Genomic DNA, 26,201 nt, shown 5'->3' on the forward strand with positions numbered 1-26,201 from the left:
TATAGTTCTGTGTCAGTCATACTCTAGTCTATGGTATAGTTCTGTGTCAGTCAGACTCTAGACTAGGGTATAGTTCTGTGTCAGTCAGACTCTAGTCTATGGTATAGTTCTGTGTCAGTCAGACTCTAGTCTAGCGGATAGTTCTGTGTCAGTCATACTCTAGTCTAAGGTATAGTTCTGTGTCAGTCAGACTCTAGTCTAAGGTATAGTTCTGTGTCAGTCATACTCTAGTCTATGGTATAGTTCTGTGTCAGTCAGACTAGTCTAGAGTATAGTTCTGTGTCAGTCAGACTCTAGACTAGGGTATAGTTCTGTGTCAGGCACTCTAGTCTATGGTATAGTTCTCTGTCAGTTAGACTCTAGTCTAGGGTATAGTTCTGTGTCAGTCAGACTCTAGTCTATGGTATAGTTCTGTGTCAGGCAGACTATTCTGGATATAGTTCTGTGTCAGTCAGACTCTAGACTAGGGTATAGTTCTGTGTCAGGCAGACTCTAGTCTATGGTATAGTTCTGTGTCAGTTAGACTCTAGTCTGGGGTATAGTTCTGTGTCAGTCATACTCTAGTCTAAGGTATAGTTCTGTGTCAGGCAGACTCTAGTCTATGGTATAGTTCTGTGTCAGTTAGACTCTAGTCTAGGGTATAGTTCTGTGTCAGTCAGACTCTAGTCTAGGGTATAGTTCTGTGTCAGTCAGACTCTAGTCTAGGGTATAGTTCTGTGTCAGTCAGACTCTAGTCTAGGGTATAGTTCTGTGTCAGGCAGACTCTAGTCTAGGGTATAGTTCTGTGTCAGTCAGACTAGTCTAGGGTATAGTTCTGTGTCAGTCAGACTCTAGTCTAGGATAAAGTTCTGTGTCAGTCAGACTCTAGACTAGGATATAGTTCTGTGTCAGTCAGACTCTAGTCTAGGGTATAGTTCTGTGTCAGTCAGACTAGACTAGGATATAGTTCTGTGTCAATCAGACTCTAGTCTAGGGTATAGTTCTGTGTCAGGCAGACTCTAGTCTATGGTATAGTTCTGTGTCAGTCAGACTAGTCTAGGGTATAGTTCTGTGTCAGTCAGACTCTAGTCTATGGTATAGTTCTGTGTCAGTCAGACTAGTCTAGGGTATAGTTCTGTGTCAGTCAGACTCTAGTCTATGGTATAGTTCTGTGTCAATCAGACTCTAGTCTAGGGTATAGTTCTGTGTCAGGCAGACTCTAGTCTATGGTATAGTTCTCTGTCAGTTAGACTCTAGTCTAGGGTATAGTTATGTGTCAGTCAGACTCTAGTCTATGGTATAGTTCTGTGTCAGGCAGACTCTAGACTAGGGTATAGTTCTGTGTCAGGCAGACTCTAGTCTATGGTATAGTTCTGTGTCAGTCAGACTCTAGTCTATGGTATAGTTCTGTGTCAGGCAGACTCTAGACTAGGGTATAGTTCTGTGTCAGGCAGACTCTAGTCTATGGTATAGTTCTGTGTCAGTCAGACTCTAGTCTATGGTATAGTTCTGTGTCAGTCAGACTCTAGACTAGGGTATAGTTCTGTGTCAGGCAGACTCTAGTCTATGGTATAGTTCTCTGTCAGTTAGACTCTAGTCTAGGGTATAGTTATGTGTCAGTCAGACTCTAGTCTATGGTATAGTTCTGTGTCAGGCAGACTATTCTGGATATAGTTCTGTGTCAGTCAGACTCTAGACTAGGATATAGTTCTGTGTCAGTCAGACTCTAGTCTAAGGTATAGTTCTGTGTCAGGCAGACTCTAGTCTATGGTATAGTTCTGTGTCAGTCAGACTAGTCTAGGGTATAGTTCTGTGTCAGTCATACTCTAGTCTATGGTATAGTTCTGTGTCAGGCAGACTATTCTGGATATAGTTCTGTGTCAGTCAGACTCTAGACTAGGATATAGTTCTGTGTCAGTCATACTCTAGTCTATGGTATAGTTCTGTGTCAGGCAGACTATTCTGGATATAGTTCTGTGTCAGTCAGACTCTAGACTAGGGTATAGTTCTGTGTCAGGCAGACTCTAGTCTATGGTATAGTTCTGTGTCAGTCAGACACTAGACTAGGGTATAGTTCTGTGTCAGGCAGACTCTAGTCTATGGTATAGTTCTGTGTCAGTTAGACTCTAGTCTGGGGTATAGTTCTGTGTCAGGCAGACTCTAGTCTAGGGTATAGTTATGTGTCAGTCAGACTCTAGTCTAGCGGATAGTTCTGTGTCAGTCATACTCTAGTCTAGGGTATAGTTCTGTGTCAGGCAGACTCTAGTCTATGGTATAGTTCTGTGTCAGTTAGACTCTAGTCTAGCGGATAGTTCTGTGTCAGTCATACTCTAGTCTAGGGTATAGTTCTGTGTCAGGCAGACTCTAGTCTATGGTATAGTTCTGTGTCAGTTAGACTCTAGTCTGGGGTATAGTTCTGTGTCAGTCAGACTAGTCTAGGGTATAGTTCTGTGTCAGTCAGACTCTAGTCTAGGATAAAGTTCTGTGTCAGTCAGACTCTAGACTAGGATATAGTTCTGTGTCATTCAGAATCTAGTCTAGGGTATAGTTCTGTGTCAGGCAGACTCTAGTCTATGGTATAGTTCTGTGTCAGTCAGACTAGTCTAGGGTATAGTTCTGTGTCAGTCAGACTCTAGTCTATGGTATAGTTCTGTGTCAGTCAGACTCTAGACTAGGGTATAGTTCTGTGTCAGGCAGACTCTAGTCTATGGTATAGTTCTCTGTCAGTCAGACACTAGACTAGGGTATAGTTCTGTGTCAGGCAGACTCTAGTCTATGGTATAGTTCTGTGTCAGTTAGACTCTAGTCTGGGGTATAGTTCTGTGTCAGTCAGACTCTAGTCTAGCGGATAGTTCTGTGTCAGTCATACTCTAGTCTAAGGTATAGTTCTGTGTCAGTCATACTCTAGTCTAGGGTATAGTTCTGTGTCAGGCAGACTCTAGTCTAGGGTATAGTTCTGTGTCAGGCAGACTCTAGTCTGGGGTATAGTTCTGTGTCAGTCAGACTCTAGTCTAGGGTATAGTTCTGTGTCAGGCAGACTCTAGTCTAGGGTATAGTTCTGTGTCAGTCAGACTAGTCTAGGGTATAGTTCTGTGTCAGTCAGACTAGACTAGGGTATAGTTCTGTGTCAGTCAGACTCTAGTCTGGGGTATAGTTCTGTGTCAGTCAGACTCTAGTCTAGGGTATAGTTCTGTGTCAGGCAGACTCTAGTCTAGGGTATAGTTCTGTGTCAGTCAGACTAGTCTAGGGTATAGTTCTGTGTCAGTCAGACTAGACTAGGGTATAGTTTTGTGTCAGGCAGACTAGTCTAGGGTATAGTTCTGTGTCAGTCAGACTCTAGTCTAGGGTATAGTTCTGTGTCAGGCAGACTCTATACTAGGGTATAGTTCTGTGTCAGTCAGACTAGTCTAGGTTATAGTTCTGTGTCAGGCAGACTAGTCTAGGGTATAGTTCTGTGTCAGGCAGACTCTAGTCTAGGGTACAGTTCTGTGTCTGGCAGACTCTAGTCTAGGGTATAGTTCTGTGTCAGGCAGACTCTAGTCTAGGGTATAGTTCTGTGTCAGTCAGTCTCTAGTCTAGGGTATAGTTCTGTGTCAGTCAGACTCTAGTCTAGGGTATAGTTCTGTGTCAGTCAGACTCTAGTCTAGGGTATAGTTCTGTGTCAGTCAGACTCTAGTTTAGGGTATAGTTCTGTGTCAGTCAGATTCTAGTCTAGGGTATAGTTCTGTGTCAGGCAGACTCTAGTCTGGGGTATAGTTCTGTGTCAGTCAGACTAGTCTATGGTATAGTTCTGTGTCAGTCAGACTAGTATAGGTTATAGTTCTGTGTCAGGCAGACTAGTCTAGGGTATAGTTCTGTGTCAGGCAGACTAGTCTAGGGTATAGTTCTGTGTCAGGCAGACTCTAGTCTAGGGTATAGTTTGTGTCAATCACTCTAGTCTAGGGTATAGTTCTGTGTCAATCAGACTCTAGTCTATGGTATAGTTCCCTGTCAGTCAGACTCTAGTCTATGGTATAGTTCCCTGTCAGTCAGACTCTAGTCTATGGTATAGTTCTTTGTCAGTAAGACTCTAGTCTATGGTATAGTTCTGTGTCCGGCAGACTCTAGTCTATGGTATAGTTCCCTGTCAGGCAGACTCTAGTCTAGGGTATTGGTTCATTGTATATTTAAATCCAGGGGGAAGAGTGTATTTTAGAGAACTCCATATCTAATAGGGAGAAGATAGTCAAGCAGATACAGCCTGTGTTTCCATTAGGTGGACTTCACCGCTCTTCTATTGATTGTTTATTGATTGACAGGTAAGTAACAGGTCAGGAACACTTTGGTCTTAGTGGTTGTTTTTACGGTGGCACACAGCAGCACTGATCACAGGCCTTTACACAAAAAGACACAAGCTCAATTGGTGCCCCACCCTCGTGCTTACTAAACCATTTGGATTTGCCTGTTCCTGTTTCCTTTCTTTGAATGGGACCACATTGAAAATATGGCAACCAAATGTGTGGTGGTTTTACTGGTGTGTTTAAAGCCTCAAATAATCTGCAAATATGGTATTTGTTCATATCTTGGCTAATAGTCTGCTTTGTATTAAATGTAAAAAGACAAAGAAAGAAGCGGTTGGAACTAGGAACAGAGTAAAGAAGGATCTTCCACAATTCATTCTGCAGATGGAAGTTGGCCTGTAACTTCACTACACCAGGGATATTTTGACCATTCTAGTAATAAGTCTAGTTCAAAGACCTCTTCAGTCAAGCACATATAAAACAACTTCATTATATGTCTGGATAGCTTTGGAAACTTGGGTAGTCATACTATTTCACTGGGTAAAAAGCTCAAGTGAGTGCTGCCAGTAATGTGCTGTCTAATAGTAACAAGGCGTTCAGACAGAGGTGCCTGGTCAGCACAGCAGGAGGGGCGGGACGCTCTGCAGGGTTGGTAGTCTGTCTCACTTTGTTGGCAGTCGTTTGATCTTGTGGCTCAGAGGCATTTTTGTTCGTTGACTTGTTGGGACCTGTCGTTGTAAATCCCTGTGTGCTGTTCTTTCAGCGCAGTGGAACTCAGGGGGGCTCTCTGTGAGTCGTTCATAACAGTTCTGTTAATCTTTCATCTGTTTTAATTAGACATCAAACGTCAGGTCAGGAGAACCCCCTCTGGACCCTTCAACTTTACAAACGGCACCCCGTCCCCATACTCTCCATCCTTTTAATAAGACCGACATGAGGAGGGTGTTGTGGTAGAGAGAGAGAGACATTTGGAAACATATAAGCGAACAGTACAGACAGAGATAAAGGATTATATGTTGTTTTCAAGTTCAGCATCCTTCGGTCATTGTTTAGAACTGACGCTATGATGGCATGCACATTGCAATGTAAACACAAACACAGTGACATCCTTCCTGTCATGTTCTCACATGGCACTAACAGCAAACTGACACTAGAGGACAGTATTTGAATTGATTTGATCTTGTCTCTTTCCCTGCCCATTTTCAATTACATCATACTAGTGAGTGAGTGTTAGGTCTTTACACACGTATTCCCATCTAATCTCAGAAATGGTACGAGGAGTTGACTCCCTCATCATTAGTGATTAAGTGGGCCATTTTTTTCTAAATGTTTCACAGCATATCATTTTGAGTTGCCATTATGTGTTGTCAGCATCCAATGACAAGCCCATCATGGCCCATAGTAATATCAATGTACTGTATGTAGTTGCGAAATACTTTAAGATCTTCATATGCTTACTGTGTGTTTGCTCTGGCCTCTGCTCTACAACCCACAGTATATATGTATTTGTGCCTGCGTGCTTGCTTGTGTGTACTCGCTCCTGTGTGTGCACTCCCCCTCCTGTGTGTGTGTGTGTGTGTGTGTGTGTGTGTGTGTGTGTGTGTGTGTGTGTGTGTGTGTGTGTGTGTGTGTGTGTGTGTGTGTGTGTGTGTGTGTGTGTGTGTATGCAGCCTCACACTGTGTGTTCTGGCCCAAGCCCCTCAGTGAGTGACAGTTTGCCCTGTGTGACAGTGTGTTCTGAATGGCGCCTGACTATGTCCCGAGCCAGAGATCACAGTACACTGCTCTCTGCACACACTGTGGCAGCATGATCACCCTCAGCAGCACTGAGGTACTGAACACTGTGGTACCGGAGACAGGTGAGTAGAGAACCTTGGCACCACAGAACCAGCATGGGTCTAGTTTTAGAATAGATGCCGGAGAGAAGTTACCATTTTTTGTCTTGTGTTCAGCCCTACTTATAGGGTACAGCAGTTGGGTAATTGTCTGTGGCTCAGGATGTTAGTATTGTAACCAGTTGGATATTGTTTATACCCAAATATTGTTTGAAGAGACTCGACGACTTGTCATGCTCTCTGTTGAGCCAAAGGTCAGGATCCTAATTTCTAGAAATAGATTGGTTTGTGTGTCGTGTATTATCATATCACACAGATGCTGTGTGCACTGCCAGTAGCCCCAGGCTCATATCCTGCCTCAGCTTGATGTATCAAGAGAAACAGAGAACAGAGTTTAAAACAGTGAGAAATTACAAAGCAACTTTTTTGTCATCTCTGCTCTATTTAACATGGACTGATTTTAGTTTTTGCCTGGATGATGTTTGGATATGAATTTATCTTTGGGTGAATGCTTTGCTTGCTGGTGATGCAAGAGAAGTCGCTCAATTGCTCAATCTTGTTTAATGACATCACATTAATCTTGATCAGCAATGCTGGGTTGAAACATTTTGCAATAGAGGGTTTGAGTGAATTCCTTCCTCTTTTCTCTGTGCCTGATATGCTAAAGACATTAAAAGCAGTATAATAGTGTAGGACGCAGGTCTCTGGTTACAGAATACCTCACATAGCAGCTGCCGGGGTTGATGACTTTGAACGTGGGAGTGGGAGACTGAGACAGACAGTGATGTCATACTGTAGGTTGTAGGCAGACTGTGGGAACTAACTTGGAGATTCATCACAGTTAGCACCATAGACCGTATATACTGTGGTTGACAGGGTTGCATCGTTGCATGGTTTTGATGGCTATAGTACTGTAGTTATTATTAGTCGTCCCTTTTCCTGTAACCTCTACAGATATCGCTAAAGTTTATTTGTCTCAAATGTCATTTTTCGTGTTTTTATGTTTCAACGTGTTGGCTGAGATGAAAACAAACAGACTGCTGGTTTACAATAGAGCACCAGCATGCATGATGGGAACTGATCACAAACAGACTGCTGGTTTACAATAGAGCACCAGCATGCATGATGGGAACTGATCACAAACAGACTGCTGGTTTACAATAGAGCACCAGCATGCATGATGGGAACTGATCACAAACAGACTGCTGGTTTACAATAGAGCACCAGCATGCATGATGGGAACTGATCACAAACAGACTCCTGGTTTACAATAGAGCACCAGCATGCATGATGGGAACTGATCACAAACAGACTGCTGGTTTACAATAGAGCACCAGCATGCATGATGGGAACTGATCACAAACAGACTGCTGGTTTACAATAGAGCACCGGCATGCATGATGGGAACTGATCACAAACAGACTGCTGGTTTACAATAGAGCACCGGCATGCATGATGGGAACTGATCACAAACAGACTCCTGGTTTACAATAGAGCACCAGCATGCATGATGGGAACTGATCACAAACTCTCTCATTATCACATTTCATACTTTATAATAACCCCTGTTTATCTTACCAAGGTACTGGTTGAAAATGTTATCCTTGCCTACTTTATACATGTTATCCTTGCCTACTTCATAAATGTTTTATTTCTCTACTTCTATCTTCTTCTATCTCTTTTTTCAGGCCATGGAAATCACAAGGAGGATAGTCCTTTCCTCAGCAGTGCAGATGCTGACAGGAAGACTGATTTCTATGACAGGAACCTGGCCTTGTTTGAGGTCTGACTTTAAAGAACCGTCCAGTGTTTCGAGATTTCTAGGAAATATGACCTATAATTAATTACAATTTGAGTGAAAAGTTTTCCTTCCAAAAAAAGTGTAATTAAATATGTTAACTGCTTTTTTGTGTTGGAATGTTGGTGGGTGTTTGTTCTCCAAATTATGATTTGGCCACAGATAGGAGCATAGGATGAGTCAACAACATTATTTGGGTGTGAGTTAACAGAATATGGACTTTTAAACGTGATATTTTCACTGGACAGTTATTTTAAGTGGCTCTCACTAATACATGACCTGATTATACACAACATATCACCTTTTAACATCAATATTTGCTAATCTCAACTGCCTAGATTGATCGATCACTAGATAGACCACCACTCCTCCTTCAACCTATACAAATTGAGTTCCTTACACTGCACTATAATACCTTTTTACTGTAGGCTATTACACCCCACAGACACATCAGGTACCAATCCAGCTCAAACTGTTCCCTGTTCTGCTGTCCCTGTCCTGCAGGAGGAGTTGGACATCCGTCCCAAGGTGTCGTCCCTCCTCAGCCGGCTGGTCAACTACACCAACATTACCCAGGGGGCCAGGGAGCACGAGGAGGCCGAGAACACAGAGACGTCACGCAGGAAGGCCCCAAAGGTCAGAAGTCACAAAAACTACCTCTCTTTCTCTTCTTTTGAGATTCAAACAGGCTTTAGTCTCTCTCTCTCTACCCCTCTGTCTCTGCGTATGTTTGGATCTGAGCTTGCATGCGTGTGCTTTGGTTGTGTTGGTGCCTGTTTGTTACAGGCTGTGCCCTGTGGGCCCCCTGGTGAGAGTTGATCAATATCTTACCTGATCAATAATTCTGATCAATTAGCTATTTCCTGTGGGTCTATCTGTGCTACATACCATATTCAGAAACACACACAAAAACAGACACTGAAACACACTACTCAAACAAATATGGAAAACTACAGCAGTACTATCATAGTTATCTTGACAACCAAATCACTCACATCTGTTTCCTGTCTTCTTTCTGTCACTATTTATGTTTGGTTCCTTTTCCCTTCCTGATTGATATTAGATTAAGATTGTAATGATATAAATTATAATTCATGTGAATTTTGTTTTCTTCTTTCCCTCTCTCTTTCTTAATTTCTATCTCTCTCTTTTTCTCTGTCTCTCTTTCTCTCTTTCATTATTATAACCCATCTCTCTCTCTCTCTCTGTTCTGTTTGCTCTCTCTCTGTCACTCGCTTTGTCTCACTTCATCTCTCTCTCTCTCTGCAGTCCCCCAACATGGGTACCCTGATGGGAGTCTACCTGCCCTGTCTACAGAACATCTTTGGTGTCATCTTGTTCCTTCGCCTAACGTGGATCGTGGGCACAGCCGGCATCGTCCAGTCATTCCTCATTGTCCTCATGTGCTGCTCATGTGTTAGTACACACACATACAGTGCTGTAAAAAAGTATTTACCCCCTTCATGAGTTCTTCTTTTTTGCACATTTTCACACTTAAATGTTTCAGATCATCAAACAAATCTAAATATTACACAAAGATAACCCAAGTAAACACAAAATCCCGTTTTTAAGGGATGATTTTATTTATTAAGGGAAAAAAGCTATCCGAACCTTCATGGTCCTATGTGAAAAAGTAATTGCCCCCTAAACCTAATAACTGGTTGTGCCAACCTCAGCAGCAACAACTGCAATCAAGCGTTTGCGATAACTGGCAATGAGTCTGAGGCAAGTGATGCCTGCAGTTCTTTAGATGTTGTTGTGGGTTCTTTTGTGACCTCTTGGATGAGTCGTCGCTGCACTCTTGGGGTAATTTTGGTAGGCCGGCCACTCCTGGGAAGGTTCACCACTGTTCCAAATTTTCTCCATTTGTGGATAATGGCGCTCACCGTGGTTCGCTGGAGTCCCAAAGCTTTAGAAGTGGCTTTATAACCCTTTCCAGACTGATAGATGTCAATTACTTTGTTTCTCATCTGTTCCTGAATTTCTTTTGATCGCGGCATGATGTCTTTCTTTTTGAGATCTTTTGGCCTGCTTCACCTTGTCAGACAGGTTCTATTTAAGTGATTTCTTGATTCAACAGGTCTGGCAGTAATCAGGTCTGGGTGTGGCTAGTGAAATTGAACTCAGCTTTCCAAAAAATGTGATTAACCACAGTAAATTCATGACTTAACAAGAGGGTCAATTACTTTGTCACATAGGGCCATGAAGGTTCGGATAGCTTTTTTCCCTTAATAAATACAATGATCACTTAAACTGCATTTTGTGTTTACTTGGGTTATCTTGGTGTAATATTAACATTTGTTTGATGATCTGAAACATTTAAGTGTGACAAATGTGCAAAAAAATAAGAACTCAGGAAGGGGGCAAATACTTTTTCACAGCACTTTACACACATTGTGGATGCACACACAGGCACACTCACATGCATGCACACACACACACTGCCTGGCAATGTTAGAAGGCCATTGACACACTGTTCTTGTCCACTTGCCAAACCCCATGTTAAAACTGGGTCACCAGCCAGTCAGCCAGTTAACATTACCAGGCTGAATAGAACCCACAGCAGTTTCCACACCCTGCTGTTTACTCCAAAGGACATGTAATATATTTGTGGTTTATGTCTCAACCTTTCCAATATGATTGATGAATTCTGTTCAGTTGTCCAATGACAAGTGATGCCTCTATTGCTAAGTGTGTTTATTATGTGGATAAAGAGCAGAGTGTATTGGTTGATGGGCACAACATAAAACATCCACAACTTTCTCATAAAGACTGACTGGCCTTATTTGATGGTGTTCACATTCTCTCCTGTTTGACAGACAATGCTCACTGCCATATCCATGAGTGCCATAGCTACAAATGGTGTTGTCCCAGGTGAGGGTACAGTACAAGCTTTGAAGACTGAGAATCCAAACTTACATTTTACACTTAAAACACTTTAGTTGTAACAGTTACATAAACATGACATTAACAATATAATATAATTTATGACATGACTAACAAATGATCCCACCGTCAGTCTATTCTGACCAGTTTCATCCATGTTAACTCTGTTCTGCTCTCTGTTGTAGCCGGAGGGGCGTACTTCATGATCTCTCGTTCCCTGGGTGCTGAGTTTGGGGGGGCTGTAGGAATCTGTTTCTACCTGGGAACAACCTTCGCTGCTGCCATGTACATACTGGGAGCTATAGAGATCTTCCTGGTGAGTTATCATCTGCTCCCAAATGGCACCCTATTCCCTATTTAGTGCAATACTTTTGATCAGGACCTATAGTAGTGCAATATGTAGGGATAGGGTGCAATTTGGGATGCAACCAATATACCGCAGTAAAATAGGTCAATGTACTCAATCATATTGAGATGGAGTAACTTACATGTAAAAATGGGATCCAATAACATTAGCTGAACCAACATTTGATCCACATAATGTTGCTTTTGTAGACTGTAGTATATGATTGATATTCGTTAATATTCGGAGTACTCAAAATACATTTAAAGTGAAAGGCTTCTGTTCTGCTCTTACTGTATAATGAGTTGTAGAAGCCATTATAAGTGCATTATGACTGCACATATAAGGTATTAAATGTGTGTGCCTCACAGAAAGTGTACCTTAATTACTTTTGTTGTCATTGTCCTCTCCCAGAAATACCTGGTTCCCCAGGCGGCCATCTTCCACGCCAGCGACCACCACGGGGGCGACAGTGCCATCCTCAACAACATGAGGGTGTACGGCACCATCTGTCTCAGCCTCATGGCCGTGGTGGTCTTTGTGGGGGTGAAATACGTCAACAAGCTGGCCTCTCTCTTCCTGGCCTGTGTCATCATCTCTATCGTCTCCATCTACGCCGGGGCCATTAAGTCCGTTTTCCAACCGCCCGACTTCTCGTAAGGCACTGGGGATTTTTTTACTTCTTTTTCTGAACAGGAAATGGGGATAATGGTATAATTGATGTGGATTTAATTTGGTGTTAATGATCAGTTTGCCCCTGACGGAAGCCAAAACACTTTCTGTTCCGCTGGCTGGAATGGTCAAGGGAGATATAATTGTTTCCATTGTTGAACTTTGTCCTAAAGATCTAGCTACTGTACGCATACTGTACATTTTTTTCAGTGTAGCTATAATATAGCTAATATCTGATCTAAAGTAGAGTGAAAACACATATCATCACATTATCATGACATGTTATCATCACTCTGTTGATAATCAGAACCAATAATATTCCTCTTTCTCCAGGATCTGTATGTTGGGTAACAGGACATTGGTGAGAGATCAGTTTGACGTGTGTAGTAAGACGGTTCTAGAGGGCAATGTGACTGTACCTAGTCAGCTGTGGAGGAACTTCTGTAGCTCTGGCAACATGAGTAGTCCTCAATGTGACGACTACTTCAACCAGAACAACGTTACAGAGATACAGGGAATACCAGGACTGGCCAGCGGCATCATCAGAGGTAAAGACCAAAGTCAGAGGATGGACCATATTTGTAATGATATGGCTATTACCACACTCCTGGGTCTAGGATACAGATCTAAGATCAGCTTCCCCCTCCCACAGTCCTTACCTTAACCATTAGTGGGGGGAAATGTATAACTGACCCAAGATTAGCATCTGGGGGCAACTACACCCTATTACTATAGCCAATGGGGGCCAGCCAGCTAGGGGGCAGCAGAGCCACATTCACTTTTATTTATTTTTATTTGCTTTACCTTTATTTAACCAGGTAGGCTAGTTGAGAACCAGTTCTCATTTACAACTGCGACCTGACCAAGATAAAGCAAAGCAGTGCGACACAAACAACAACACAGTTACACATGGAATTTACAAACACGCAGTCAATAATACAATAGAAAAGGTGTGTGCAAATGAGGTAAGATAAGGGAAGTAAGGCAATAAATAGGCCACAGTGGCAAAATAATTACAATATAGCAATTAAACACTGGAGTGATAGATGTGCAGAAGATGAGTGTGCAAGTAGAGATACTGGGGGGCAAAGGAGCAAGATAAATAAATAAATACAGTATGGGGATGAGGTAGTTAGATGGGCTATTTACAGATGGGCTATGTACAGGTGCAGTGATCTGTGAGCTGGAGATGCTTAATGTGAGTCTGGAAGGAGAGTTTACAGTCTAACCAGACACCTAGGTATTTGTAGTTGTCCACATATTCTAAGTCAGAACCGACCAGATTAGTGATGCTGGACGGGCAGGCAGGTGTGGGCAGCGATCGGTTTAAGAGCATGCATTTAGTTTTACTTGCATTTAAGAGCAGTTGGAGGCCACGGAAGGAGAGTTGTATGGTATTGAAGCTCATCTGGAGGTTAGTTAACAGTGTCCAAAGAAGGGCCTATCCAAAATGGTGTCGTCTGCGTAGAGGTGGATCAAAGAATCACCGCAGCAACAGCGACATCATTGATATATACAGAGAAAAGAGTCAGCCCAAAAATTGAACCCTGTGACACCCGCCATAGAGACTGCCAGAGGTCCGGCCAACAGGCCCTCCGATTTGACACACTGAACTCTGTCTGAGAAGTAGTTGGTGAACCAGGTGAGGCAATCATTAGAGAAACCAAGGCTGTTGAGTCTGCCGATAAGAATGTGGTCATTGACATAGAGTTGAAAGCCTTGACCAGGTCGATGAATACAGCTGCACAGTTTTGTCTCTTATCGATGGCGGTTATGATATCGTTTAGGACCTTGAGCGTGGCTGAGGTGCACCCATGACCAGCACGGAAACCAGATTGCATAGCAGAGAAGGTAGGGTGGGATTCGAAATGGTCGGTGATCTGTTTGTTCACTTGGCTTTCGAAGACCTTAGAAAGGCAGGGTAGGATAGATATAGGTCTGTAGCAATTTGGGTCTAGAGTGTCTCCCCCTTTGAAGAGGGATGACCACGGCAGCTTTCCAATCTTTGGGGATCTCAGACGATACGAAAGAGAGATTGAACAGGCTAGTAATAGGGGTTGCAACAATTTCGCCAGATAATTTTAGAAAGAGAGGGTCTAGATTGTCTAGCCCGGCTGATTTGTAAGGGTTCAGATTTTGCAGCTCTTTCAGAACATCAGCTATCTGGATTTGGGGGAAAGAGAAATGGGGAGGCTTGGGCAAGTTGCTGTGGGGGGTGCAGTGCTGTTGACCGGGGTAGGGGTAGCCAGGTGGAAAGCAAGGCCAGCCGTAGAAAAATGCTTATTGAAATTCTCATTCTCAATTCTCATGGATTTATCGGTGGTGACAGTGTTTCCTAGCCTCAGTGCAGTGGGCAGTTGGAAGGAGGTGCTCTTATTCTCCATGGACTTTACAGTGGCCCAGAACTTTTGGGAATTAGTGCTTCAGGATGCAAATTTCTGTTTGAAAAAGCTAGCCTTTGATTTCCTAACTGCCTGTATATATTGGTTCCTAACTTCCCTGAAAAGTTGCATATCGCGGGGGCTATTCGATGCTAATGCAGTACGCCACAGGATGTTTTTGTGCTGGTCAAGGGCAGTCAGGTCTGGAGTGAACCAAGGGCTATATCTGTTCCTGGTTCTACATTTTTGAATGGGGCATGCTTATTTTAGATGGTGAGGAAAGCACTTTTAAAGAATAACCAGGCATCCTCTACTGTCGGGAATTAGGTCAATATCGTTCCAGGATACCCGGGCCAGGTCGGTAGAAAGACCTGCTCGCTGAAGTGTTTTAGGGAGCGTTTGACAGTGATGAGGGGTGGTCGCTTGACCGCAGACCCATTACGGACGCAGGCAATGAGGCAGTGATCGCTGAGACCCTGGTTGAAGACAGCAGAGGTGTATTTGGGGGGCAGGTTGGTTAGGATGATATTTATGAGGGTTCCCGTGTTTGCAGATTTGGGGTTGTACCTGGTAGGTTCATTGATAATTTGTGTGAGATTGAGGGTATCAAGCTTAGATTGTAGGATGGCCGGGGTGTTAAGCATGTTCCAGTTTAGGTCACCTAACAGCACAAGCTCTGAAGATAGATGGGGGCAACCAATTCACATATGGTGTCCAGGGCACAGCTGGGGGCAGAAGGTGGTCTATAGCAAGCGGCAACGGTGAGAGACTTGTTTCTGGAAAGGTGGATTTATAAAAGTAGAAGCTCAAATTGTTTGGGCACAGACCTGGACAGAACTATGCTGGCTATCTCTGCAGTAGATTGCAACTCCGCCCCCTTTGGCAGTTCTATCTTGTCGGAAAATGTTATATTTAGGGATGGAAATTCCAGGGTTTTTGGTGGTCTTCCTAAGCCAGGATTCAGACACGGCTAGGACATCCGGGTTGGCAGAGTGTGCTAAAGCATTGAATAAAACTAACTTAGGGAGAAGGCTTCTAATGTTAACATGCATGAAACCAGGGCTTTTACGGTTACAAAAGTCAACAAATGAGAGCGCTTGGGGAATGGAAGTGGAGCTAGGCACTGCAGGGCCTGGGTTAACCTCTACATCACCAGAGGAACAGAGGAGGAGTAGGATAAGGATAAGTATAAGAACTGGTCGTCTAGTACGTTCGGAACAGAGAGTACAAGGAGACGTTTTCTGGGCACGGTATAATATATTGTACAGACAAAGGTATGGTAGGATGTGAATACAGTGGATGTAAACCTATGCATTGAGTGACGATGAGAGAGATATTGTCTCTAGAAACATAATTTAAACCAGGTGAGGTCACCGCATGTGTGGGTGGTGGAACTAAAGGGTTAGCTAAGGCGTATTGAGCAGGGCTTGAGGCTCTACAATGAAATAAGGCAATAATTACTAACCAAAACAGCAATGGACAAGGCATATTGACATTAAGGAGAGGCATGCGTAGCCGAGTGATCATTGGGTCCAGTAAGTAGCTGGGCGGGCTGGAGACACGGCGATACAGACAGCTAGCGGGCCGGGGATAGCAGGCTAGCAGAAGGGCCTTAGAGGGATGTCGTGACGGAAGAAGTCAGTTGTAGCCCCTTCATACGGTTACGTTAGCAGATCAGTCGTGATGGATCAGCAGGGCTCCGTGTAGAAAAGCGTCCAGGCCAATTGGCAAAATAGGTATTGTAGCCCAAAGAGTGGCCAGCTCCAGGCTAATTGGTGGTTGCTTCGGGACAGAGACATTAGCCAGGAGAAGCCAATCGGATAGCCGCAAGATAGCTGCGGTGATCCAGGTGAAGAGGTTCAGAGCTTGCGGTAGGAATCTGGGGATATGGAGAATAAGAAGTCCGATACGCTCTGGGTTGAATCGCGTTGTGCAGACTGGCAGGAGTTGTCCAGGCTGAAGGTTAGCTGATGACCGCTAGCAGTGGTTAGCTGACTACTAGCTAGTAGCTAGTTAGCTGGCTAGCTTCTGTTCCGGTTCTGAAGTAAAGAAAATAGCAGATCCATACCACATTGGATGAGGCTGGTTGCAGAAGAGTATGTTGAAGTTGGGGTTAAGAAAAATATAAACAATATATGCGAAGAAAAAATATATAAAAAGATATATACACGGGACAAGACGAAGACAAAAGACACCTGACTGCTATACCATTTTACAATAGTGATGACATCTAATTACAGTGAAACATAGACTTTGTGTACAACATGTTTATAGTGATTTAGCTATCTAAAAAGTGAATATATATACTTTGTAAAACATTTTCTGTTATTATAACAATAATTTGTGATGCTGTAGAGCTTTGGTGGGTGTTGTCGTGCCGTTAGGTGGATGCATTACGTTGCTTACTTTGTGGATGGCATGCTAGCATTTCTATAAACTTGGTTCCTGATGTATGTTTTAGATAACATGTGGGGAGACTACCTGGAGAAGGGTCAGATCTTGGAGAAGGCAGGTCTGCCCTCAGTAGACGTCCACGGGGCTGTGGAGAGCTTCGGCCTGTACGTCTCAGCTGACATCGCTACCTCCTTCACCCTCCTGGTGGGAATCTTCTTTCCCTCCGCCACAGGTAAGACCTGGAAACCCAGATCCATAACTGGCAACCCAGACCATGAATTGGCAACACCAGACCAATAAACCAGCTGGCAACCCAGAGACATTTTTGTTCACTGATTGGTTGAGTCAACATTCTGAGAGTTGTCAGTAACTGATGTGTGTCCTTCATGTCCCTGTACTGTAGGTATCATGGCAGGCTCCAACAGATCAGGAGATCTGAAAGATGCTCAGAAGTCCATCCCTATTGGAACCATCTTGGCTATAACCACTACTACCCTTGTCTGTATCCTTTCATGGAGTCAATAGTCAAATCAAATCAACATTTATTTGTCACGTGCACAGGATACAGCAGGTGTAAATGGTACAGTGAAATGCCTACTTGCAAGCTCTTCCTCATCCATGTCAATAGGCAGTGTTCTCCCCAAGTTGTTCAATGTCTAGATACATCTGTCTTCCATACTGCATGTGTTTCTGTGTGTTCCTTAACATCCTGCCGTCAGATTTCAGCTCTGTGGTTCTGTTTGGGGCTTGTATTGAAGGAGCGGTCCTAAGGGACAAGTAAGTGAACTTGTCTGTAGCATTAGGCCACATCTTTGACATCACAAGATACATTCAAGTCCAGACAATAGCCTGTCTGCTTTTCAACAACATACAGTACAAGCTTGTAATTATATTTGTTGGTATGGCAAAGAACTTCAGATGCTGTGTTTGTTGGTATTGATAATGGCCCCGCTAACAGGTCCATGTCCTCTCCTGTCCTGTAGGTTTGGAGATGCAGTCAGTAAGAACCTGGTTGTGGGGACTCTGTCCTGGCCCTCCCCCTGGGTCATCGTGATTGGCTCCTTCTTCTCCACCGTGGGGGCGGGACTACAGTCCCTGACCGGCGCCCCTCGTCTCCTACAGGCCATCGCCAAGGACAACATCATCCCCTTCCTCAGGGTAGGACCAGCCACCTTGGCAGGTAGCTGTGTAATTTCTATACAATGCAAAGCATCTAGTGGCCTGAAAAAAACAACCATAATTCAAGGTTTCTCTAGCTGCCACCACTGTTTGTACACATTGCTTGATACATTGCTCGGCTCTATGCCCGTGTGTGCTCACAGTGGCCCTACTATTAGATACATTATGATACACAACTAAAAACTACAGTGAACAAGAGAATAGAGTTGTGGTTGTCTTTGCTTACTCATTTGAATGAAGCTGAACATAGGAGTTCATTTGCATTCCCACATGTAAATTATTGTTGGTAGAAGAGGATTAGCTTTATAAAAGAAGGACATTATGTAACCCTGTTCTAGGATCAGCTTAAGCGACCATGAAAATTCTGGTAAAAAAACTGGCCTAGGACCAGTACTTAGAGGCCCAATGCACCCGTTTTTCAATCAATAACAAATCATTTCTCGGTAACAATTAAGTACCTTACAATAATAGTTTTTCATTAAAATCAACAAAAATAGATTTTTTTTGCAAAAACATTTTTCTCAAGCAAGAATTTAGCCAGGACTGTCTGGGAGTGGTCCAAGTGGGGAGGGGGAAACTGAAACTAGCTGTTATTGGCAGAGAGGTTGGAACCCTATTTGTTATTGGTCTTTTATAGTTGCACTATGCAGAAATCGCTCCGCCATTTCCTGGTTGCAAAAATTTGAGTTTGTGATTAAACAAAGCACACGTATAGTGTAGAGAATCATTGTACCATCTAAACCGTTGTGAAATATATTTTCCATAACCAAACATATATTGTATTTTCAGCTGTTTGAAGCTGGTGTACAAAACTGAAAGTAAAATATGCAAAAACAAAATTTAAGAACTGGAAGCATAGAAATAGTGCACATAGAACACATTTACCGCTTGTTAGATTTGCTTTCAATGTGAATGACGGATCTATAACTCACATTTCTATGTGAATTTGTTCAGGTCCCCCAAAAAGTTAAATATTACAACTTTAACCAATTTACTGCCTGGTGATGTCACCAGACAAGCCGAAACTCCCGCCCATGCAAACCTGCTGATTAGGAGGTCCTGTGTAGATTGTATTTTCAACCAGTAACTATCAGGAAATAACACTGATCAAATGTTTTCACATACCACCTTTACAGTGTTAGTTTCATCAGCTGTTGTACAATCTGATATGAAACACAGGGAAAAATTGAATTTTGACTGCAGTAGGCCTTTAAGGCCACTAAATCCATAATTGATTGGTCCCATTCGCTACAATACAACAATCAGCCTAAAATAAAACAAATAAAAAACAAACCATCACAAAAAAAAAGAATGTATTTATAAAGTGTATATTTTTATATTTTCTGGTGCAGGTGTTTGGTCATGGCAAGGCCAATGGGGAGCCAACCTGGGCACTGTTACTGACAGGGCTCATCGCTGAGCTGGGCATCCTCATAGCTTCTCTGGACATGGTGGCCCCCATCCTCTCCATGTGAGTCACACACACATATGCACGCAGACATGCACACATCAAACATGATTATTTAAAAGCAGGCAAATAGGGATTATTTCAAATCATATAACGATCTGTTGGGTGAACTTGCTGAACTTGAGGCCTCCTGAGTGGCGCAGAAGTCTAAGGCACTGCATCGCAGTGCTAGCTGTGCCACTAGAGATTCTAGGTTGCAACCGGCTGTGACCGGGAGACCCATGTGGCGGCGCACAATTGGCCCAGCATTGTCCGGGTTAGGGGAGGGTTTGCCCGGCAGGGATGTCCTTGTCCCATTGCGCACTAGCGACTCCTGTGGCAGGCCAGATGCAGTGCACGCTGACACCATCGCCAGGTGTACGGTGTTTCCTCCGACACATTAGTGCGGCTGGCTTCCAGGCCAAGTGGGCATTGTGTCAAGAAGCAGTGCGGCTTGGTTGGGTTGTGTTTCGGAAGAAGAACGGCTCTCGACCTTCGCCTCTCCCGAGTCCGTATGGGAGTTGCAGCGATGAGACAAGACTGTAACTACCAATTGGATACCACAAAATTGTGGAGAAAAAGGGGTAAAAAATCTAATTAAAAATGAATTGCTGAACTTACTCCCATCAGCCAAAGTCATGTAGTTTACATGGGAGGAAACATACTCTTGATGACTTCCCTTCTCAAACACTGCTAATAAACCAGAAACCATTTTAAACCATAACCATCTCACAGATGTTTAAAAAACATTATGGTCCTCAGGCCAGTAACTGAAAGGCTGCTGGTTCAAATCCCTGAGCTGACTAGGTAAATCATCTGGGGATGGGCCAGTACAAAAAAAGTATGAATGTATGAAAAAAAGTATGAATGTATGTACTTGTAAGTCGCTCTGGATAAGAGCGTCTGCTAAATGACTTAAATGTAAATGTAAAATGTGCCCTTGAGCAAGGCACTTAACCCTAATTGCTCCTGTAAGTCACTCTGGATAAGAGTGTCTGCTAAATTATACTTTAATCAAATCACTTGCTTTTTAACAACCACTTCACAAGTGAAACACCTCATTCCAGCCAGGCACTCTGTACACAATCAGCACAAGTGGCTTTGTGTGGAAGGTCACCAAGTGCAGTGGTTCACAAACTGTGGGTCCAGTTATTTTAATTATATTTTAAGAAACTCAGTCCGGCTTTTAACTTACTGTTGAAAGTTCTAATAGTTGAATGCACAAGGTAAACATTTTAAATTGGGTAGTGCATCATCAGTATTCCTCTTGTTATGTCAGTCATTGCATACCTTAGAGAACTATTTATAACATGTCAGAAATGTCCAGATCAACTAGCCCATTTCAGCTAATGTTTTTTAGCTAGGTTTTTTAGCCCATACATTTTGTAGTAATGTTCGAGTCACACAAATATCACATGAATACAGATTAGACATGGCATAATGTATAGAACTGCAGGAAATAAGCTTTAAACCTGAAAAATATTCTCTACTTCAACAAGAGGGGTGTGAACAGTTTGTGTCGTGAACAGTGCTTGTGCCCATAGAAATAGATGTTGCGCACATGCACTTTCTTGTGCTTCTGTGTTTTGCCATCAGTTGAGATGTATTTTAGCAGACTACCAGGCCTATACATCCTGCAACAAGTACATAACTGCAAAATTAATATATTGGAATTCCAAATCAATATTTAAATGCCTAAACCGGTTTGGACTGAATTACATTTTTTGGTGTGTGATTTTTTTTTTACAGGTTCTTCTTGATGTGCTATCTGTTTGTGAACTTAGCCTGTGCTGTGCAGACTTTACTACGGACACCCAACTGGAGGCCTAGGTTTAAATATTACCACTGGTAAGTACAGTACAGGTGTATGTGCATGGCATGGCTGTGTATCCGTGCATGCTGTATGTGAGTGATGTAACACTCATTTGTATAAGCGTGGGTGTTGGGTACACTTTCACTCAATTTGAATAATCTACTTTGCTTCCTCAGGTGACATATTGGGAAGCTTATCAAAATATCCTGTTGACTGACTGGAGGACTTTATGCAGACTCCAGCTAGAGAGGCATTTTGTTCTCTGGTGTTCTGATGGTAACCTAGAAAGAAGGAACTTCACTGTAATAAGCTTCAGTAGCTGAACAAGTATAGCACCTGTCGTGGAAATTCACCACTCAAACTCAATGTAAAGGAATCAATCTTTATTATCACGACTGGAGAGGTTCACATTCTCAATCCAAGTTTGATGAAAACTCTGAAAAGGGCTTTCCCTCTCAGTCCTTTTATAGTGCTATACAAACAAGTCATATATTCCTGCATGTGACTGACAAGGCTTCTCTCAAAGCTGGGACCTTGAAACTGAGATACTCCTTTTGGATTCCCAGAACAATGTTCTGGCCGTTCTGCCAATTGGTCTGAGAAGGTCACAGTCATCTGCACGAACCAAGATAGAGTGAGAGGAGATGCTGTTTACAATTCAATGCTAGCTCTTCAGACAACAACATTTCCCCTCACATTTACATGTTACATTTTAAGGTAAGCATTAGATTATGGCTTAAACTATCAAAGGAGGTTCTATCAAAATACGTCTATTAAAGTAAGCGGAATCAACACATAAAACCAGACACTTTATCCTTTCAAACCCCTTCACTCTGGGTTGTAAAATCTAAAATACACACACACATACACAAAGGATCTGTAGACCCAGAGGTAAATAAATCTCTAAAGTTTTTTGTTTCCATAGCTCTTACCACAATCGGGTTGCATTGACCTATTCTGTACTAACTGTCCCTGGGACATTAACTAGTAAAAATATAAAGCCTGTTGTTTAACAAATCCCCTAGGGCACAGGTGTCAAACTCATTCCACGGGGGGCCGAGTGTCTGCGGGTTTTCGCTCCTCCCTTATACTTGATTGATGAATTAACATCACTAATTAGTTAGGAACTCCCCACACCTGGTTGTCTAGGGCTTTATTGAAAGGAAAAACCAAAAACCTGCAGACACTAGGCCCTCCGTGGAATGAGTTTGACACCCCTGCTTTAGACAGTCATACTCATCAGAACACTGAGGCTTTATTTCCCAGTCCCTTAAGATAGTCATACTCATCAGAACACTGAGGCTTTATTTCCCAGTCCCTTAAGATAGTCATACTCATTAAACACTGAGGCTTTATTTTCCAGACCCTTTAGACAGTCATACTCATTAAACACTGAGGCTTTATTTTCCAGACCCTTTAGATAGTCATACTCATCAGAACACTGAGGCTTTATTTTCCAGACCCTTTATATAGTCATACTCATCAGAACACTGAGGCTTTATTTCCCAGTCCCTTTAGATAGTCATACTCATCAGAACACTGAGGCTTTATTTCCCAGACCCTTTAGACAGTCATACTCATCAGAACACTGAGGCTTTATTTCCCAGACCCATTAGATAGTCATACTCATCAGAACACTGAGGCTTTATTTCCCAGACCCTTTAGACAGTCATACTCATCAGAACACTGAGGCTTTATTTCCCAGTCCCTTTAGACGGTCATACTCATCAGAACACTGAGGCTTTATTTCCCAGTCCCTTAAGATAGTCATACTCATCAGAACACTGAGGCTTTATTTCCCAGACCCTTTAGACAGTCATACTCATCAGAACACTGAGGCTTTATTTCCCAGTCCCTTTAGACGGTCATACTCATCAGAACACTGAGGCTTTATTTCCCAGTCCCTTTAGACGGTCATACTCATCAGAACACTGAGGCTTTATTTCCCAGACCCATTAGACAGTCATACTCATCAGAACACTGAGGCTTTATTTCCCAGTCCCTTTAGACAGTCATACTCATCAGAACACTGAGGCTTTATTTCCCAGACCCTTTAGACAGTCATACTCATCAGAACACTGAGGCTTTATTTCCCAGACCCTTTAGACAGTCATACTCATCAGAACACTTGGTAGTGGCCATTCCATCAATCCTCTTGGTTATGAAGGCCAGCAGGGTTCAGCAGGGTTCTCCTTCTCCAATGACCATCTACTTCTGGGCCACTACTCCAGGCCTGCGTTGGTCCCTTTGGCTCAGGACTCATCTCACCCTCTTCTGCACTACTCCAGGCCTGCGTTGGTCCCTTTGGCTCAGGACTCATCTCACCCTCTTCTGCACTACTCCAGGCCTGTGTTGGTCATTTTGGCTCAGGACTCATCTCACCCTCTTCTGCACTACTCCAGGCCTGTGTTGGTCATTTTGGCTCAGGACTCATCTCACCCTCTTCTGCACTACTCCAGGCCTGCGTTGGTCCCTTTGGCTCAGGACTCATCTCACCCTCTTCTGCACTACTCCAGGACTGTGTTGGTCATTTTGGCTCAGGACTCATCTCACCCTCTTCTGCACTACTCCAGGCCTGTGTTGGTCATTTTGGCTCAGGACTCATCTCACCCTCTTCTGCACTACTCCAGGCCTGCGTTGGTCCCTTTGGCTCAGGACTCATCTCACCCTCTTCTGCACTACTCCAGGCCTGTGTTGGTCATTTTGGCTCAGGACTCATCTCACCCTCTTCTGCACTACTCCAGGCCTGTGTTGGTCATTTTGGCTCAGGATTTATCTCACCCTCTGTCAGGTTTCCACAGTGGAGGTGGTCAGAAGAACTTGGTACGGCACTCTCCAACAGAGGTCCTTCCAACTCTTTCTCCTGAAGTCTTTGACCACCACGAAATCACCTGGGTTGAAATAGTGCTCAGCTCCACCTGCCAAGTTCGGCAAAGACACCTTCACCCGGGGGAAAAGTCTCTTAAGAACACTTTTAAGGGTGACACAATTCTCAACCATGTCTTCCTCCATTCCTTGCAGGGACAACCTGTTCTTGGGAAAAGGTGCATTAGTCATCCTCATGGGATGGCCAGTCAGAACCTTATGTGGAGAGAGACCAGTGACTGTTTGGGATCTGCCTCTCATACTCAGTGCCAATGGAAGCACCTTTACCCATGTCAGGCTTGTTTCACCAATTAGTTTAAACAATTTTGTTTTCAGAGTTTGGTTCAACATTTTTAGTCATGCAAATAAAACATTGTACAACCCCACCACCAGAGAAATGTCCTGCAAGCACAGTAAAACCTACTGTACACCAATATCAGCCCCCCGCACCTCTCTGATTCAGAGGGGTTGGGTTAAATGCGGAAACACACATTTCAGTTGAATGCGTTCAGTTGTACAACTGACTAGGTATCCCCCTTTCCCTTATTTATTCATTTATTTACAAGATCCACCATCCCTCTTTTTGACCATGTGACAATTTGGCAAGGAATTGGAAAGTACAACGGGGCATGGCTGGTCTGCTCCACTCATCCAGCCATACACCCGAGGCGTCCTTCTCTGATGCATCAGCCGTTGCCTGCAGAGTCATTAACAGAGAAAGGGTTAGTGGAAGCGGGAACTGCTGCCATGTGAAGGAGGGGGAAACAGAAGAGGAATCAGCCAATGTAGCTGCGAGGTCAGCCTTAATGTTCCCCAGAGGAATGTTGTCATTAGAGGAAGAATGCGTCTGACACTTGATTATAGAAACAGAGGAGTGCAGCTGGACCGCCTCTAAGAGAGACCAAACAAGATTACTGTGTGCAATCTGTTTTTCAGACGAGGTCAAAAACCCTCTATTCCTCTACAATGTTCCAAAATCATGCACAACACCGAACTCAGATTTACTATCAGTGTAAATGTTAACAGAGCAAAATATAAGCTCTAGTCAAACCTGGGCAGATACGTGTGAGGGGAGTCGAGAACTTTACACAGTTTCCAAAACAGTCCAACAGCATAACCAACTAATTGATTCCCTTTTTCGTTTCTCTGGGCAGACCCAACTACAACTACAACTAAAAGTCTGGATTGTCTAATGGGGTGTCTCTCAAGTCCAACCTAGAGCTACAGTCAGCTTCAATAGCTAAATCACAGTCATGGTCTTCACCGGTTTCTGCTGCAGGGAGAAGAGTTGAAGGGTTAAGAATGTTCTGATAGTCTAGCAGTCTCGCAGGCATCAAATGAGCCGTTTTTGCCTGATTAATAATTCCCTCCACCACATGGGGCACATGTAAGGTTAGAAGAGACATTGCCACAATATCAGAACATCTCACCAGTCCAGACCACAGCTGCACTTGCCTCCATCTTTCTCCCATAAATACAATCCTGCAGCGGTTGAACTTATTAATTGCCTCTAATCTACCAGTGGAGAGGGCGCGACCCTCAGAAGTAATGTCATGACCCAAATATTTAACCGGCATAATTGCATCTTACTGGGGGAAACTTTATGACCATTTTCTGCCCAAAAAAATCAACAATGCCTGAGTGTCCTCGTGACATATCTCCTCTGATTTTGAGCAAACCAACAAATGGTCAACATACTGAACCAAAACACTCCCTCCAGGATCAACAAAAGAAGAGAAGAGAAGAGAAAAGAAAGAAAGAAAGAAAGCATGAGCTAAATCAATTACTAAAAAACAAACTACCTGGAGGCACCTGGGATAAAATGGTAACAGTGTTAGGCACGAGGGGTGCTCTAGCATGTACAGCATCGTTTACTATTCTGTCTCGCACAAAACGATATTCACCAGATGGTTTAATTGCAGGTAAAATTGGTGTGTTACAGGGCAAATTCGGGCAGAGAACCAGAGCGCCTCTTTCAACTAATGCACTATGGGAATGATACCCTTTTTGGCTTCTTTGCTAAACGGGTACTGAGCTTTGTACCGTCTGAGGGTGCTTTTTGGAACGACCACAACTGGTGCAGCTCCTTTCATGCGTCCAATAGTATAGTATAAAGAGTACTACATTATATCTGTGTGTTTACCCCACAGGGCTCTGTCTTTTCTGGGTATGAGTATGTGTCTGGCTCTGATGTTCATCTCCTCCTGGTATTATGCCATCGTGGCCATGTGCATCGCTGGCATGATCTACAAGTACATTGAGTACCAGGGGTATGTCTGGACTCTTACCCGTCTCATATCATAATTGTATATCATTCGGTCAATGTATG

At 43.3% G+C, this 26,201-nt stretch overlaps 1 protein-coding gene across 3 annotated transcripts in view; it reads left to right on the forward strand.

Moving 5' to 3' along the window:
• The window catches only part of LOC129854478 (solute carrier family 12 member 4-like), a 53,193-nt gene that overhangs the window by 20,568 nt on the left and 6,424 nt on the right, over window positions 1–26,201 (forward strand). For 2 of the 3 annotated variants that reach the window (XM_055921560.1, XM_055921558.1), the window contains exons 2-15: window positions 7,783–7,877; window positions 8,397–8,528; window positions 9,162–9,308; window positions 10,712–10,766; window positions 10,964–11,094; window positions 11,536–11,777; window positions 12,127–12,341; window positions 16,636–16,800; window positions 16,972–17,070; window positions 17,288–17,345; window positions 17,552–17,726; window positions 19,100–19,218; window positions 20,944–21,042; window positions 26,023–26,142. In XM_055921560.1, coding sequence (XP_055777535.1) covers window positions 7,783–7,877; window positions 8,397–8,528; window positions 9,162–9,308; window positions 10,712–10,766; window positions 10,964–11,094; window positions 11,536–11,777; window positions 12,127–12,341; window positions 16,636–16,800; window positions 16,972–17,070; window positions 17,288–17,345; window positions 17,552–17,726; window positions 19,100–19,218; window positions 20,944–21,042; window positions 26,023–26,142 — 1,852 coding nt within the window. Of the gene's footprint in view, window positions 1–5,960; window positions 6,119–7,782; window positions 7,878–8,396; window positions 8,529–9,161; window positions 9,309–10,711; window positions 10,767–10,963; window positions 11,095–11,535; window positions 11,778–12,126; window positions 12,342–16,635; window positions 16,801–16,971; window positions 17,071–17,287; window positions 17,346–17,551; window positions 17,727–19,099; window positions 19,219–20,943; window positions 21,043–26,022; window positions 26,143–26,201 lie in introns of those variants that run through there. The other variant, XM_055921559.1, reaches the window with a different exon arrangement.

Source organism: Salvelinus fontinalis, chromosome 4, assembly GCF_029448725.1.
Source record: "Salvelinus fontinalis isolate EN_2023a chromosome 4, ASM2944872v1, whole genome shotgun sequence".
Lineage (NCBI taxonomy): Eukaryota > Metazoa > Chordata > Actinopteri > Salmoniformes > Salmonidae > Salvelinus > Salvelinus fontinalis.